The sequence below is a fragment of the Entamoeba histolytica genome, genomic scaffold (assembly GCF_000208925.1).
Source record: "Entamoeba histolytica HM-1:IMSS scf_1104750518539 genomic scaffold, whole genome shotgun sequence".
NCBI classification, from domain to species: Eukaryota; Evosea; order Mastigamoebida; family Endamoebidae; genus Entamoeba; species Entamoeba histolytica.
The window spans coordinates 538-16,996 of NW_001914861.1; the positions used below are offsets into that span (position 1 = coordinate 538).

General features: G+C 26.5%; 11 protein-coding genes across 11 annotated transcripts, besides 1 other annotated feature; 6 read left to right on the plus strand and 5 right to left on the minus strand.

Moving 5' to 3' along the window:
* Window positions 1-296: 296 nt before the first annotated feature.
* On the plus strand, window positions 297-875 carry EHI_147990 (uncharacterized protein; the record flags this gene model as incomplete). Its single annotated transcript, XM_001913343.1, has 1 exon — window positions 297-875. One exon carries the CDS (start codon window positions 297-299, stop codon window positions 873-875), a length of 579 nt encoding a protein of 192 aa, XP_001913378.1.
* Window positions 876-1,666: 791 nt separating this feature from the next.
* On the minus strand, window positions 1,667-2,602 carry EHI_148000 (uncharacterized protein; the record flags this gene model as incomplete). Its single annotated transcript, XM_652366.1, has 1 exon — window positions 1,667-2,602. The coding sequence occupies one exon, from the start codon at window positions 2,600-2,602 to the stop codon at window positions 1,667-1,669; it is 936 nt and encodes a 311-aa protein (XP_657458.1).
* Window positions 2,603-3,949: 1,347 nt separating this feature from the next.
* Window positions 3,950-4,468: a repeat region.
* A 34-nt stretch (window positions 4,469-4,502) lies between these two features.
* On the minus strand, window positions 4,503-5,393 carry EHI_148010 (uncharacterized protein; the record flags this gene model as incomplete). Its single annotated transcript, XM_652449.1, has 1 exon — window positions 4,503-5,393. The coding sequence occupies one exon, from the start codon at window positions 5,391-5,393 to the stop codon at window positions 4,503-4,505; it is 891 nt and encodes a 296-aa protein (XP_657541.1).
* A 151-nt stretch (window positions 5,394-5,544) lies between these two features.
* EHI_148020 (uncharacterized protein) lies at window positions 5,545-6,156 on the minus strand (the record flags this gene model as incomplete). The annotated part of the gene is made up of 1 exon (XM_652448.1): window positions 5,545-6,156. One exon carries the CDS (start codon window positions 6,154-6,156, stop codon window positions 5,545-5,547), a length of 612 nt encoding a protein of 203 aa, XP_657540.1.
* Window positions 6,157-6,465: 309 nt separating this feature from the next.
* On the plus strand, window positions 6,466-6,966 carry EHI_148030 (uncharacterized protein; the record flags this gene model as incomplete). Its single annotated transcript, XM_642935.2, has 3 exons — window positions 6,466-6,545; window positions 6,626-6,723; window positions 6,767-6,966. 3 exons carry the CDS (start codon window positions 6,466-6,468, stop codon window positions 6,964-6,966), a joined length of 378 nt encoding a protein of 125 aa, XP_648027.2.
* A 145-nt stretch (window positions 6,967-7,111) lies between these two features.
* Window positions 7,112-7,900, plus strand: EHI_148040 (proteasome beta subunit, putative; the record flags this gene model as incomplete). The annotated part of the gene is made up of 1 exon (XM_652446.1): window positions 7,112-7,900. One exon carries the CDS (start codon window positions 7,112-7,114, stop codon window positions 7,898-7,900), a length of 789 nt encoding a protein of 262 aa, XP_657538.1.
* Window positions 7,901-8,214: 314 nt separating this feature from the next.
* EHI_148050 (uncharacterized protein) lies at window positions 8,215-9,396 on the plus strand (the record flags this gene model as incomplete). Its single annotated transcript, XM_652445.1, has 1 exon — window positions 8,215-9,396. The coding sequence occupies one exon, from the start codon at window positions 8,215-8,217 to the stop codon at window positions 9,394-9,396; it is 1,182 nt and encodes a 393-aa protein (XP_657537.1).
* Window positions 9,397-11,570: 2,174 nt separating this feature from the next.
* On the minus strand, window positions 11,571-12,446 carry EHI_148060 (uncharacterized protein; the record flags this gene model as incomplete). Its single annotated transcript, XM_652444.2, has 2 exons — window positions 11,571-12,230; window positions 12,281-12,446. 2 exons carry the CDS (start codon window positions 12,444-12,446, stop codon window positions 11,575-11,577), a joined length of 822 nt encoding a protein of 273 aa, XP_657536.1. The 3' UTR covers window positions 11,571-11,574.
* Window positions 12,447-12,681: 235 nt separating this feature from the next.
* Window positions 12,682-14,196, plus strand: EHI_148070 (importin alpha, putative; the record flags this gene model as incomplete). Its single annotated transcript, XM_652443.1, has 1 exon — window positions 12,682-14,196. The coding sequence occupies one exon, from the start codon at window positions 12,682-12,684 to the stop codon at window positions 14,194-14,196; it is 1,515 nt and encodes a 504-aa protein (XP_657535.1).
* Window positions 14,197-14,263: 67 nt separating this feature from the next.
* On the plus strand, window positions 14,264-14,995 carry EHI_148080 (uncharacterized protein; the record flags this gene model as incomplete). Its single annotated transcript, XM_652442.1, has 1 exon — window positions 14,264-14,995. One exon carries the CDS (start codon window positions 14,264-14,266, stop codon window positions 14,993-14,995), a length of 732 nt encoding a protein of 243 aa, XP_657534.1.
* Window positions 14,996-15,049: 54 nt separating this feature from the next.
* On the minus strand, window positions 15,050-16,372 carry EHI_148090 (uncharacterized protein; the record flags this gene model as incomplete). Its single annotated transcript, XM_652441.1, has 1 exon — window positions 15,050-16,372. The coding sequence occupies one exon, from the start codon at window positions 16,370-16,372 to the stop codon at window positions 15,050-15,052; it is 1,323 nt and encodes a 440-aa protein (XP_657533.1).
* Window positions 16,373-16,459: the final 87 nt, after the last annotated feature.

Sequence of the window (16,459 nt, forward strand, 5' to 3'; positions counted from 1 at the left end):
CGTACCCTTAATTATAATATTTTGAATTAATTAAATTGTGTTATAATAATTATAGATAAGTATTTCTTTCATATTTCATTTTTATATCATTCTTAATTTTCTAAAATGTTGCCAAAATAATTTTATTCAATTATAAATATCATTCATCAAAATGACATTTAATAATAACTACATTCTTATTATTCAGTATTTTATTCATATAGTTTTGATTAATTTCTTTCATATTTTCTTTAAATATCATTTTTTTTTTAAAATAATATTTAAACATCACCAAAGTATTGAACAGTAAAAACTCAATGAAAGTTATTTCATTTAACCAACCACAATTTCTACATTATACTGATGAAAAAGATAGAGCAGAGAGAATAGTTAACATTCTTTCTAACAAAGATGTATTAACTTTATATGACTCAAATAATAGTTTATTATCTTCTACAACAATATTCAATTACATCCAAAGAGAAAGAGATGTTTATTTTGTCGCAGAAGATTATAATGATAATTGTTTTGGTTGTTATGTATCAAAAGCACCATCGTACATTGGAATTGGAATAACTGACCAACGTCATTACATATTCTCTTGTTCATTAGAAAGTGATGAAATAAACACATTTGATTATCGGATATTCACTACATCGTTTTACATTCCATTAGGTTCATCCATTATCTTTAGTTCTCCTTTTGCATTTGTTGTTGATAATCAGTTAAATTGTTCATTCTCTAAAGATATCAACGTTATTTATATGAAGGAACATAATTCATATTGTGATGTTTCTAAGTATTTTCCATACGTAGAACCCCCAAAGTCAATTCCATTGAAAAGAATACGTTTCTTTACATCACATACTATTATTAGTGATGATGTGAAAAAATAAGAATGAATATAAATAGGAAAGGAGATAAAATGTGTTTTAGTTTAATTGAATTAGTATTCCATTGAAATAATAAGATAATTTTACGTTTTATGCAAAGAGATACACAAATAGAGTTTTATATAATTATTCATCTTGTTTAATTTTTGAATGTTTTATAATTAGAAAAATCAATGAGTTTTCAATCAACAAATAAAATAAATAAACCATCAATGTAACTATGACATTGAATGTTACATTATTACAATATTATAATATTACAATATTGAAATATAAATAATTTTATTTTATTCATTATTTGACGGTGAAGTATTATGATTCTTTTCTTAAAAATCTGAAAATATCACCATTTCTATTCTTCAAAACTATTTGTACTATTTCATTATGTTATTTAATTCATTTGGTTTTGTTTGTTTTACATTCATTGTCATTTGTTTTTTCCTTGTTTATTTTCTTTTTATTCTTATCTTCAAATTATTTCATTTAATTTCTCATAACTTATTCTTATTCTTCTCTTTTATTAATTTGTTTTATCTTTGTTATAAACATAACTTATTATTCTTATTTGTCTGATGTTATTATCATCATTAATTGATTTATATAATGTTTTTGTGTTATTATTTTAGTTATGAAATAATCATTCTAACATTGTGTATTGTGTATTTTCATATGAACATCATATCTATACTCATTTATTCATATTTGTTCTATCATAGTCATGTTAAAAACACAACATTTCATTGTATAAATAATTAGTCATTTGATTTTGAATAAACTATTGCACAAACAATTTCTTAGTTGATTTTAACATCTCGTTCAACATAATGAGATGGAAATATTCCTATTTTCCCTTTACTTTCTCCTTCCCACCATTCTCCATCAGTAGAAATAACTGTGATCCATTCTCCTTTTTCTAATTTCAATTCATGTTCATTTTGTGGGTTGTAACTATAAACAACTCTTCCATGAAATACATTCGTTGGTTTTCTGGTGGTGTTTTGAACAGAGTGTGTTTTGACTGAATTAGTGATGACATTAGTCAGTTCTAAAATGTTCTTTTCTTCATCTTTCCAATGATATTGACTTACTCTCTCAATAATTTTACTGTTCATTGTGAGACAACCCCATCCTTCTCTAATAAATACTTGACCAATACTTTCTGCTATCTCTGAAATTGTTTTAAGGAGAATATTTCTATCATTCTTTAATTCATTTCTCATTTCTAAATATTCTTCTTTACTTTGTTGATATTTCTTGTTGATGGAAATTAAAGAAGAACATGCTAATTTCTTTTTCTTTTTCTTCATTACTTGTTGTTTTATTTTATCCATTTTTTTTCTTCTTTCTTCCAACTCACAGTCTCTTCTACTTAATATTCTGAATTGATTAAGAAATGAATGGAGAGGGATTTCTACATTATCTTTGATGGATGAATTGAAATAGTTTTGTTGATTCAGAATATCCTGTGATGCATTCAAAATGGAGTTAGTCAGTTGTGTTGCTTTGAGGTTGTTTAGTGTCATTTCACATAATGAGTATGAAATTTCAACTTGAAGTAAAGCAGCTTCATGAAGTGTGTTTTTGAGTTTGATAATTGTTTGTAATGTTGAGAATAACTTCTTTTCTGATTCAATGGATTTTTCTCTAATCATCTGATATTCTTGGTCAACTGTTTTTACTCTTTCAACCTTTGTAAACAACTTAAACATCTCATTTCTCATTCTACCCATTCTCTTCTAATTCAAGTCAATGTTTCTTTTAATGCACTGTCTTTTCATTTTGAAGAGTCAACCATCACAAGACTAGATGAATTAAATGTTATAAACACCACAATGATAGAATGAGAATAAATGGAATATTCAAAAAATGAAACATCAAATCAATCTAATAATCAAAATTGTGAATATTTTGTGTATAATAAAATAATAGAAAGGATATTATAGAAAATAGTAAAATATTCAATTCATTTTTTAGAAAGAAGAGAAAAAGGAATTTCAAGAATTTAAATAAAAAGAATAAGTTCATTTCACAACATTATTGTTTAATGTTTATTTCATAATTTCTGTTTATTATTTCCATTTCATTTTCTTATTTATGTATTATTTGATTTTATTTATAAGAGTCATTGACATTAATTCAATAACAATGAAACTGTGATTTGTTTGTATGTTATGAATTGTAATAAGTCTTTAAGATTGAACACCTTAACAGTAAGTAACATTCTGTTTTTATGAAATAACTTAAATCAGTTAGTAAGTACATTCAATCCACATAAAATATGAATATCAAACTATATGTTCATTGGGTTTTTTTATTTCATTTTCAATTCATCAAGATTGAATCATTTCATTTCAATTACTATGATTCGTTTTGGTGTGAAACATTCTGGAATTTGTTTTCCACAAAGTGCATTTGATATTCCTTCATATTCAAAGCAATTTTGCTCACAATGTGAATATGTTTTATCGTTTTCTTTATAAACAACAATGTCCCATCCATTTCCAAATGAAAATAAATAATCATCTGTTTGATTATATATTTTAAACGCATATTCTGGTTCTTCATTATCAAATTTCATCATTCCTTCAATTCTTCCATTTGATTCTAATGAAAATACAAATGATTTTGAATCATTTATCCAACCACCAACTTCTTCAATTTTACAATTAACATATCCTCCAAATTTATTTCCATCTTCATCTTCAATAATAATTATTAGATGTTCTTTACTCATTAGTCTTGATTCAAACACCGATGTATTAACTTTCCAATCATCTTTATCTGAATCAAATATTTTATCTCCGACTCTTCTATTTGTCCATTCTTCTATTTGGTTAATAAACGCTGTTTCCATTTTATTTTAATTTGATGTTTATAAGTTCAAAATATTGATGTTTAAATAGTTAAATACACATTGCTAAATATCATTTATTTATTACTTTTATTATCGCTCTACTTTAAATAAACATCATTCATTTAGTTTCACAATAACAATAATTATATAATAATATTAATAATATAATAATAAAATTATAATATTGTTATTTTTATATTGCTGTTTTTTATTTTTATCATCTCATCTGCAACAATGTTCCAATATAAAGACATCACTATGATATTGAACAAACAAATAATGCCTAAAAGTGATGGATAATATCACAAAATATCAGATATATATGTATTAGATAAAAAGAATAAAACTAGTCTAATATTTGATATGACTATTGTGGCTGATCACAATATTAATGATGAGCCTATTTGAAGGAAAGAAATAAGTACAATGAATTAAAGAATATGCCTAATGAAAATAGAAAAGTTAAAAGATGTCAAAATAATTCCAGTAGTAATCTCAATAAATGGAATAATAAATAAAGAAAGTAATAGATTAAATAAAGAATTAAAGAATGAGATTGACATCGAAAAAGAAGTAAAAAACCTTGTAATAAAAAACATGATGGATGTTATGGAATACTGCTTCTATCACAACCAAACATACTCTGTATATCTGATAGAAGAAGATTCATTGATTTAATTATTTTCAAATGAATAAAGAATAATAGAAATATCTCTGTTAATACTTAATTATTTGCTTTTTAGTTAAATTAAAAAATATTCAATGAAAAGATAATTTTAATTTTGAAGAATTAAATTATACAGTAAATGATATTGAATAAATTGATGAGAATATTGGGTGTTGTAACAATGTCTAATTTGAAAAATGTTAGTTCTAGTTTTTTTTTTAAAAATCAACAAAAGAATTAAACAACAAACAGAATAAGAATATTTTGATGAACAGAGACTTCGTTTAAATTGAGACAACAACCTTTTCTGTTGTAGTGTTTGTTGAAATAATGAACAATAATTAATAACATTTCTGATTCCTATACAATCAGTTGTGCTATCTGGGCATTCAAATGAAGAAAGTTCAAAGTCTATGAGAGTAGCTTTTAAATTAAATGTATATCTTCTATTATGAGACATGTCAATCAATATGTTTGGCTCTCTCTTTAAAAGAATATTTTTAGAATGAATATCACCATGAGAATATCCAAAAGATTTTTCAGCAATACTTAAACTCCATAATAATTGAAAGATTACTTGAAGTAAATCATTATAACTAAGTTCTTTTATTTGATAAACTGTTTTTCCAGAATTTTCTGATATAAAACCAATATATTTTCCTTTTTTAAGTAAAACAAAGGAATTAGTATCTTCATTTGTTTGAGAACTTAGAATAACTTCATGCTTTCTTTTTGTATCACTAACAAGTAGAATATCATTTTCATTAACAAATGAAACAGTTCTTAATAATGGAAGAAAACTAGTTGTTTTATTTTTTAATAATTTAGTGATTCTATTCCATTTTTCATATTCTGTAATTCCCTGTTGATTAAATGGTCTTATTTTAATAATTTGACTATTCAACATACATACAATTGAATGATTTCCAATACCAATTACTCTACCAATATTTTTGATAACATTGTTATTAGAAATTATACTTGGCCATTGGTCTGCCATTTAACTTAATACTATCTATAAACAGATTATATATTTTAAGTTTAAGTTTTATTAATTATACAAAGCATCAAAGTTTGTTTCGATTTATAGAAACCAAAAAATATATAAAAAAAGTGGAAAAAAAAAAAAGAAAATGACAAAATCAAATTAATTAAAATTGAGATGCAGCAGCAGAAACAGCTACTTTGGTTCCTTGTTCAACAGCAACCTTCTTAACCTTCTTCTTAAGAATAGATCGAGATCCTCTAGCACATAAAGCAAAACCAACAAAATTCATTGACTGCATGACAAAACAAATAATAGCAAGTCCAAGATAATTGATTCTAATACCTAAGAAACATAAGAAACATACACCAACCCATAATAAGGGTGCAGCTATCATTGTTACCCAAAAAATCATCATTTCAATATAACTTAATCTTACTTTTTGATGGTCTTCCATAGCTTCAAATATCCATTGAGAAGAACCATCCTCATTAACTTTATTCCACCACCTTAGTCCAACTAATAATCTTCCACTAATATTCTTAGTAATCCAAAAATCAACTGCAGTGAATAATAAACAAATAGAAAACGATATAACAAAATATCCGTCCATAAATATAAAGAATAATACATAAACAAGAATTGCAATAAGTTTAAGACCAATATGTAATGATGCTATAATTGGATGATGACTTCCTTTTTCAATGACTTGGTTGTTTTCTGCATTTCTTTCTTCTTGAGTTGTTTGAACTATTTTTGTGGCGTCCTGAAAATCCATTTACTTTGTATTTTTTTATTTGAGTTCCTTTAAAATTCCTATCTTTTTCATCTCATTTTTATTTGTCTAATTGTTTTTTTTTTAATTTTTTGATTAAAACGAAGATATGATTTGTAAATGAAGTAATAATCTTTTTATGTACCAAGAAATACTTTCCATTTATATTTGTCTCTTTCATGTTTACAGACATCACAACATAAAACTGCTTTTAGTCCTTTTATTGTTGGTTCATAAAAAATATATGGTAAAACATAAACAAAAATTATATTATTTTTTAACAGAAACTAATAGTTTTTCATTAGAAACTTAATGCAAAGAGATGATATTCTTTGCCAAATTTGTACATCAAATAAAGCAAAGTATAAATGCCCTAAATGTTTAACTCCATAGTTTGTTTATTTAAACCATTCTCTCCTGGTTTGAGTCTCATTATTAGTTGTACTGTTTCTTGCTTCAAAAAACATAAAAGTCAATGTAAAGAAGAAATTAAAAAGTCTGAACCAATATTACCTAAACGAAAAGACAAGAAAACAAATTATTTGAGTGATACAATCAAAGAAAAAATACGTTTGTCATATCTCTTTCTTGTAATTAATTATTCATCTTTTAGTTGAAGATAAAAGACTGTTAGAAATCTTACAAATACCACGTACTATTGAATTATTAAAAATTGTTCAAGAAGAAGGAGTTGATACATTAAAGAGTTTGATGTATGGAGAAACACCAGACGATATTATTTTTCAAAATTTTGCAATGAGACTTCTTCAAGCAGTAGGATTACGTGATTCACAAGGAGTTTGCATTTTATAATTTAATTTTGGTAAATATAACAATCTTTAAAGAGTAGAAAAAAAGAAAAATTTAAAACTTCAAGCAATAAAATGAAAAAATTAAAAAATCAAAAACAAAGAGAAAAATTGAACTTTTAAATGGTAAATAACATAATTGAATAAGGATGAATATGACTAATGACCCTTTACCAATTGCAACTTCTTATGTTAATGACAAAACTAAGTTTTTAAAAACAGGTACAACTATTTGTGGATTAGTTTGCGACAAAGGACAAACCGTTGTATTAGCGTGTGATTCACGTGCAACTGTTGGACCAATTGTAGCAGATAAGGCTTGCATGAAATTACATAAATTAGCACCAAATATTTATTGTGGGGGAGCAGGTACTGCTGCTGATTTAACTCATGCAACAAACTTCATTGCCACAAAACTTGGGGTTCATCGATTTACTATTGGACAAATGCCAAGAGTTGATACTGCTGTTACTATGCTTAAAAGACATTTGTTTCCTTATGGAGGACATATTGGAGCCTATCTTGTTGTTGGAGGATATGATTATACTGGAGCTCATCTTTGGGGAGTTTATGCAGATGGTTCAACTAGTCAACATAACTACTATTCACTTGGAAGTGGTAGTATTGCTGCAACGACAATGTTAGATGATCAATGGAATGAAAACTTAACGAGAGAAGAAGGTGTTAAATTAGCAACACAGGCTATCCTTGCAGGTATTTTTAATGATATGGGTTCTGGAGGAAGAGTCAATGTATGTGTAATAGATAAGAATGGAGTAGAAGAAAAATTAAATATTGAACATCCAAATGACAGAAAATTCAAGAATCCAGATTTCAAAGGATTTCCTAAGAAGCTTGAAATTCTCAAGAAAACAGTTATTCCTATTGAACATGAAGAAGAAGACTTTAAAGATCAGAAACAAATGGAGTTAGAATAATTTCACTTTTTTAATTACACAGCTCTTCTTTCATATTTATGACAAAATGATTTTACGAAACAATCTAAGACGTGGAGAAATTACCATAGAAAAAAGTGATAAGTTAACCAAAATTTGTTTTTTGGTTTTTTTTCTTCACCAAACCAAAACTTCTCAAATATAATAATAAAGAATTATTCAAAACAATAATTTTTTATAACTTTTGAACAGATTGTAATAAGAAGAGACAAAGAAACAATAACGAAAATAACAAGGAAGAGAAAAAACTATTTTTAGAGGAAGAAGTTTGTGAAGAACTTACAATTCAGATTGAGATGAGTTTTGCAGAGAATCTTATTGATGGACTTGATGTTGTTTATAAACATTCACAAAACAACACTAAGGCATTTGGAGATTTTAAAGACTTTTTAGTAAAAATGGCTAATGCCCGTAAAGATTATGCTAAAAGTATGCTTCGTATGGTTCAAGAATTTAGACAAAAACGAATTTGTGGTCAAACAACACTTTACTATGGTACTGTTAAAGATGCTTTAGAAACGTACTTAAATGCTCTTGAAGAAGATATAAACAAAGATACTGCTATTACTAATGTACTTTCTACTTCAGCAAAAGTATTTGAAAACGATATTAAAGAACTTGAAAAACAATCAAAGGGTTTAATTTCTGATGGAAACAAAATGACAAAAGCTATTGAATCTCAAAAAGATGTTTTGAAAAAGGAAAAAGAAAAATTCATTAAATTATATAAAGAAGCTGAAGCTGCTACTGCTGCAGTTGAAAAAGCTATGCAAGACCCTTCTACTAAAGTCAATAAAATGCAACAACTAACTTCTAAAAAAGAGGCTGCTATTGAAAAAGCTAAAGAAGCTGATTCAAATTATCGTGCTTGTGTACAACTTACAAACGATAGAATTCATGATTATTATAATTCTCAACAACCAAATCTTCTTTCACAATTCCAGGCTTTTGAAGAAACGTGCATTAATACATTAAAAGATTTATTAAATAAATTTGGATTAGCATATACTGCTCTTCCTGATGCTGCTAATAAATTTGTGGATTTCACCAGAAGTAAGTTTGATGCTATTGATGCTGATGCTGATATTAATACATTTGCTACTACAAAAGCAACAAATGGTCATATGCCTGATGACATTCCAATAGAAGATGCTAATGGAAATGTTTTATTTGAAGGTGCAAGTAACTCAATTCAGTCACATACTACACAAAATACTCAATTTACTTCATCTGTAACTGAAACAACAACTACAACTAATGTCGAGGACAACTCCCAACCAGCCCAAGATGGATTAGAAAAATGTAATATTAATGTCAAAGCTTTATATGACTATACCGCAGAAGCAGAAAGTGAATTAACTATTACTGAGGGAGAGACATTAGTCATCACTGAGAAACACTCTTCTGGGTGGTGGTTTGCTACAAATAGTCAAGGGCAATCAGGATTTGTCCCTGAAAACTTTGTGGAAGTTATTTAAAACTAATAATACTGACTTTGAGAAATGCTTGTTTTTAGTTGTTTTTTACTTCATATTGTTAGTATTTTTAAAAAATATTTTCTTATTTTAATAATTCTAAATTTTTAAACTATTTACTACTTATGCTCAATAATAATTGAATAGAAATATCTTTTTTCAAGCAGGTTATTAATGTCAGTTGTTTATATTGAAAAGGCATAACAAAAATTAATAGATATGGTAAATTTCCATACTTGCTTATAATAACACTAAAAAAAGATTAAATTATTGTTTTGTATCAGAAACAATTTCTAATAAATCAAGAAGATTATCCAAGAGATAGAGAGATAGGTAGAAGAAGAGAGTAATGAAAATGTGACTTGTTTCTTTAAAATACTTGATTCTTTTTTAAAAGAGAATAATAGTCATTGATTGAATTTCATTTGATTCACATAGTTGGAAAGATATTTAAAGTTATGAATATAAAACGAAATTAAGGTATGTGATTGGTGGATAAAATGAATTGAAATTGTTTTGTTAATAAGTGGTGCCATTTTGTTTTGTTATGTTGTTTTCTTGATGTATTGTATCAAAGAATCAGTGAATATTCAAAGACATAAAACACATGATAAAAAATTATTGATTGATTAAATATTAGAATTCAATTGTATTTGAATTTACATTTATTCTGTTCAATTTATATCTCTCATTTAAAGATAATCCGTGATGAAATATTTGTTAATAAGAATTATTGTATAGTCTTAATTAGGTGTTGTATAATAACAACACATTAATTCAATGTAAAGAGAAGAGTTGTGTTTATGTTAGTTTAATAAGATGGTTATACTTCATAAAATAAAGACTTAAATTAGATGAACAAAAAGTGGGATAACTGAACCGAAATTGATAAAATTTGAAAAAACCAATAAAACACGAATGAGAAATGGTTATTAGTGATAAAGAAATGATGATAAAAATAAATGGATGAAGTTATAAGTATTATGAAATACTTCTATAAGAAAGAAGAGGGAAATAGATATTAATATAGGAATAACAAAGGCATGAAATGAATAATAACGTATATAAAAATAAGATGATACGTAAAGATGTACTTTAAATACTCAGTAGCAAAATAACATGACTCAATGAAATAACAAGAAATTTATCCTACATCAAATATTAAAATAATAATAAAATAACACAGAAATGGCACAATGACAAACAACACAAGAAATTATCTAGAATAGAATAAGAAGAAGTTTGTGAAATGAAAAAGGATAGAATTTAAACAATATATAAAAAATTGAATGAAGTTTCATAAAATAACAAGAAAAGAAATAAAAGAAGTTGTATTGTATTAATTATGATGATTGAAAGAAAGAGATAAACAAGAATATTGGAATGATGTAGAAAGAAAATACTAAATTGAAATATTCTTAATAAAAAGAGTTTAATAGAAAATATAAAAGTAAGACATTCATAGAATCAAATTTCAGAAGAATTAAATAAACGAGAATAATTGAAGAAGATAACAAACAACGATAATTTAAAATCAAGAAGTAATGAAAGATATTACACTAAAACAGTAGTTTATAAGATATAATGAAATACTAACTTAATAAAAGTTATTTCAATAATGATGAGAAGATGAAAAGTTATATATTATACACACAACACTAACATCAAATTATCTGAATAGAATTATAATTATATACTTTAATAACAAACACATACAATGTTATGAAATAAGACACAGAAATAAATATATTTTTAATACAAATGAGTGTACAGAGTAATGGAATGTGCAAAGAGAGTATTATAAAGAATGAGAAAAAGAAATAAGAATAAATGTTGTTAAAAGAAAACTGATAACTAAAATAAAAGCAGAAATCAAAGGCAGTAGAATAACTCAATCATAATATGCAACAAACAACATAAAAATAAATAAAGCAAGTAGAAATTGATAAACAACAAATAAAAGACTTGTGAGAATGAAATAAAAATGAATAATTAAGCAAGTCATTTAGAAATCATTTTATTGTTAATTGATTGAACAAGACTATCAAGTTGGAAAGGACCAAACAAATAGTTATTCAAATAATTATTAGCTGTCTCACTTCCTTGTTTGCAAACTATGATTGAGGCATTACCAACAATAATTCTTAAAGAGGAATAAAAGAAAAAAAAAATGAAGATTAATTAATCTCTCTTCAATTTGTTTTGGGCTTTTGTTTCAGTAACTAGTCCTAAATCCTTCATAACATCGTCTTCAATAGTATCCATCAAACATTTGTCATCATGGTCAATCATATTAATACTCTCAGCAGCACTATTAAAACTACTCACAACACCTGTTATAGCAGCCATTGGATTTGTTTTTCCAGTTGGCATAGCCATTCCCATAGAAGCACTTATATCCATTACGTCATCATTTAAATCAAATAATCGAATGATGTATCTTCCACCAGCAAATATTAAAATATACCAACTCATACTACTAACATAAGACACATCAAGGTCCATTCCCCCAAGACCTTGTTGAGTAATTAATTTAAATCGATAACTCAATGGGAATGGCATTTTTAAAACAAGAAATCCATCGAACATGTTTCCAATCCACGTCATTAAGACTATTTGAATGATCATCATCACCATATTTCCTTTCATTCCTCCAAGCATACTTGTTGGATCCATTTGAGGCATGTTTGGAACTCCGTCTTCAGTTGGAGCTTTTTGAATCATTAAAATTCCATTATCATTATCTGTGAATTTAGTACGTAATTTCTTTACTGTAGAAGAGAATAATACAAAGTGTCTTTCACAAAAGAGTTGGGCTTTTTGAAGAATAGTTGCTTCTATATGGTGTGAGTATGTCTTATATCTTAAAAAAAGAAAATAAACAAACCCTGTTGAGCGCGAGGAGTAAGCTTTTCATCTCCACCTAGATAATTATTTATATAAGTTCGAAGGTAATTAGAACACACAGTAACAATAAGCAAAGGGATCAAAACCCAATCACGAATTTCTGGAGATAATGTGATAAAATTCTGATATGTCAGAGTGAAATTCATTAAATGAATAATTAGATGATTTATTATTTTATTATAAAAGAAACTATACTTACATCCACAAAAAAGTATTAGCATTGATTAGTTTAATCATCATTACTTGGTTGTTAAGGGTTGTCTGAATAGATAGAAAAGAAAACATAGTTATGAACAAGTTCATGATGAAAGAAAATTGAGTTTTTGTTTAAAGAAAAGGATGAATTAGTTTTAGAGAATCATCTCATAAATCAGATTTTATATGTCTAACTTACGAGCAGATTTTATGAATCAAACTGTCAGAGAAAAACAACAGATATTATCACAGTTAAGACAAAGTAGAAGAGAAGCTTGTTTAGCTAAAAGGCGTACTTCATTTGGTGAAGAAAGTGAAGAAGAGGTAATTCAAGGAGGACAACGAAAATTTATCTATATGCCACGAACTTTAGAAGAAGAAGAAATTACACCAACAGCAATTCGTAAACCAATTGATGAACTAAATAATTTTATTAAAAGACTAAGAGAAGCAAAAGACGATCAGGAATTATTTAATGTATTATCAGAAATTCAAACCTTTGTTCAGAATGGTGCTAACTCACAATCAATACTGATTAAATTAAGTGGATTATTAAATGAGCTCATTTCTCAAATACTAAACCCTGAACCACAAATTGCAATATTAACACTTGAAATATTAAATTCTCTGGCAACTGCCTCCAGTCAAAATGTTGATGATCTTATTGATGAACAAATTATAAATATATCTGCACAAGGGTTATGTTCAAATGATGTACGTGTTCAAAGAATGATTATTCATTTATTAGCTAATATAGCAGGAGACTCAGCAAAAACAAGAGACTTATTATTAGCAAATGCTATTGTTCGGGTAATTCTACAAATGGCTCAATTTTATAAACACTCAATACCAATGCAAATTGATTTAATGTTTTTAATTAGTAATTTATGTAGAAATGAACCATTTGTTGATTTTGAATCAATTAGACCATTAGTACCAATCATTCAGTCAAATATAAATAGTATAGCAAACAGTGTTTGTGTTGATGCCATGTATTCAATATCTTTCTTAGCACAAAACCCTGAAAATTCAGATTTCATAATTCAAAATGGGTTATGTGATGCTGCTCTTCAAATAATTGATTCATCTAAACATGAATGTCTACCACCATCATTAGAAACTATTAATTGTCTTATTCAACACGGAGATAAGTATTCAACATACATTTTTAATAAAGGATTTATCTTAAAAATAAAACATTTACTTAAATCTAATTTCACGGATAGTACAGTTATTCATATAGTTTTTGTATTATCTAATCTTGCTAATACCCCAAACCAATCAATTATTAAGAGCATTATTAATGATGTACTTTTTTCTATTGTAACATTATATTTAGAGTCTACATCTTTTAACCTAAAAACAGCGGTTTCATGGTTATTTGTTAATATTATATTATATTCTGAAGATGACAATATTGGTAATTTATTAACTAGTAGTGATTTCTTTGAAACTTATGTTAGTATGTATGATGCAAATGATGAGCAATTACTTCTTTTATTATTAAAAACAACATTAAAATTATGTAATTTTGATTATCGTACAAACAGAATATTAAATGTGGTTGATCAATTATTAGAAAATGATATCGACTCTCAGATATCAGCATTAATATCATTAAGTAATATATCAGAAGAGGTTGTTAAGTATGCGAATCTTGTTCAAGGAGCAATACGCTCAGCTGATGCATTTGACGCTTAATTCATTTTTTTGTTATTTAAAAAATATTTTTGATTAAAAAAAAATAATATTTGAACTAAGAAACTTAATGTATTTGGCTCAAAATTTCCTACGAGACTGTCTTAAAAGAAGTGGAGAACAAGCAATTAAACAACCCTTTTTCTTTATTGATTTTGGAATAAATTATACAACAGATGAAACGTGCGTTCCTATTGAAATATGTATTCAACCATTTACACTAGACCCTAACTCTGCACCAGTCAAACCGTTTCTTCAGATTATCAATGAAGTAGTTCCAAATCAATACCTATTAAGAGCTAAACAACATGCTGATTTTGAACATGGAATTACACCAGAAAATAATCCATCTCATCCAACTGATTTCTTATTACTTTGGAATACCATTAACAATTTTATTTGGACGTTTACAAAAAAATGTGGAGAGACATTTGTTCCAATAGTTATTTGTCTCTCATTTAGAAGGGGGGTTCAATGTATTGAAAATCTTGCAACTAAAGCAGGACTATATGACAAGATTGGTGAAAGTGGATTTATGCATGCACTTCCTTTTGAAGCGTTTGTGAAATTTTTTTATGAGTCACAAGGTAAAGTAGTTCCAATATCAGCAATTCCTAAATGTTTGTGTCCTTTACTTAGTTATATTCCTGAAACAAAGTACAAATGTAGTTTTCATTCAAATATTAAAACACGGTCATTTTGTTGTTGTCAGTCTAATGTAGCATATCTTGTTGGAGAGCTTACTTGTAATTTTAATCCATATAACCAATTTAATATATTACATTCAACGTCAAATGAATAATAAAAAGAAAAAGAATATAAAAATTGATAAAAAAGAGTTTAAATTATAATTTAATTATTGTTGAGCAGATTGATCATCTTTTCGTTGTTTATCAATTTCTTGTTTAGTTTTTTCAATATCCTTTATCATTTCTAAAACTGATTGGTAAGCAACATAAGCTTGAATAGTAACACCAATTTGGTCCCATTGTTTTTGGTCAATCATCTCATCATTTTTAAGATTTTCATGAACAGACTGATCTCCACATTTAAGCCAATCATTAAATTTGTCAATATTACTTATCTCATTAACTCCTGTTCTTTGAGATTGTATTTTTTGTTTTAAACTTTGAATTTTATAAGTTAAGTTTTTTATTGCTTCCAATTTATCTATAAGTTCTTTTTCTAAATTTCCTTGTCCATAACGTTTATTTTCTTCTTCTATCTCATTGACTCGGTTGAAAATTTCTTCTTCTTTAATCAAGTCTAATAACAAAGTTATAGTCCATCCACAATTTATCTTATTAGGAATTAATTGAACTTCTTCTTGAATCTTTTTTTCTTCTTCCTTTGCTTCTTCTTTTACTTTTTTTATTTTCCATTCACTTTCATTATTTTCAATGTCAATACGTTCACATTGAATATTTTCAGTTTCATTCCATACCCAGTCTTTATTCTCTCCTTTTCCTTTACCAATTGCCCCACAAAACATTTTTAGAGTAATTTGTATAAATTCATTTAAACCTTTTTTCTCAATTAATTTATGTAAAGAGTCAACAGCATACTTTCTCCAACTTTCATCTATAATAATAGAATATCTTCCTATTTCTATTGTTTCAACTACCTTTGCCCATATCTTTTCGTTTGAACCAATTCTCTTCAATACTTTAGCAGATTTTCCTAATAGGCTCAATGCTTTTCGTGGATTTTCTTCTGAGTAACTGGCAATAGTTCTTGAAATGCAGTCAATTTCTTCTGGTCCTAAAATTCCATTAATACTTTTTGAAATATCTAGTGCTGTCGTAAGGTATGGTAATGAACTTTTATAATCTTCTTCTTCACAATAAGTTACTCCAATGTTATATAATGTACACATTAATTCATGTTTCATTAATGAACTTTTAAACTCTTTTGTTTTAGTCTTCCAAATAGCCTCAACTCCGATCCATTTAGCACTTTTATAAATACTAATTAAACTAGTCAGATATATTATAAGTGCATTTAATAATTGTTTAGTTGGTTGTTGTCTCAATGTAGCATTTCGTTGTTCAGTTAGTTTACTAATTAAACTAATATAACTATTTGGTATTTCATATTTTTTTTGGATATGACTAGAAATATCAAAACACTCAGTCACTAACCTATTAAATTTGATTTTAATTTGTGGTTTGAATGTCATTTGTTACAATTTAATTTTTTTTAAGTTCTTTTCAAAGTAATAAAAGTATATTCATTAAAGAAAATGGAAAAACCATGATATTTCCTT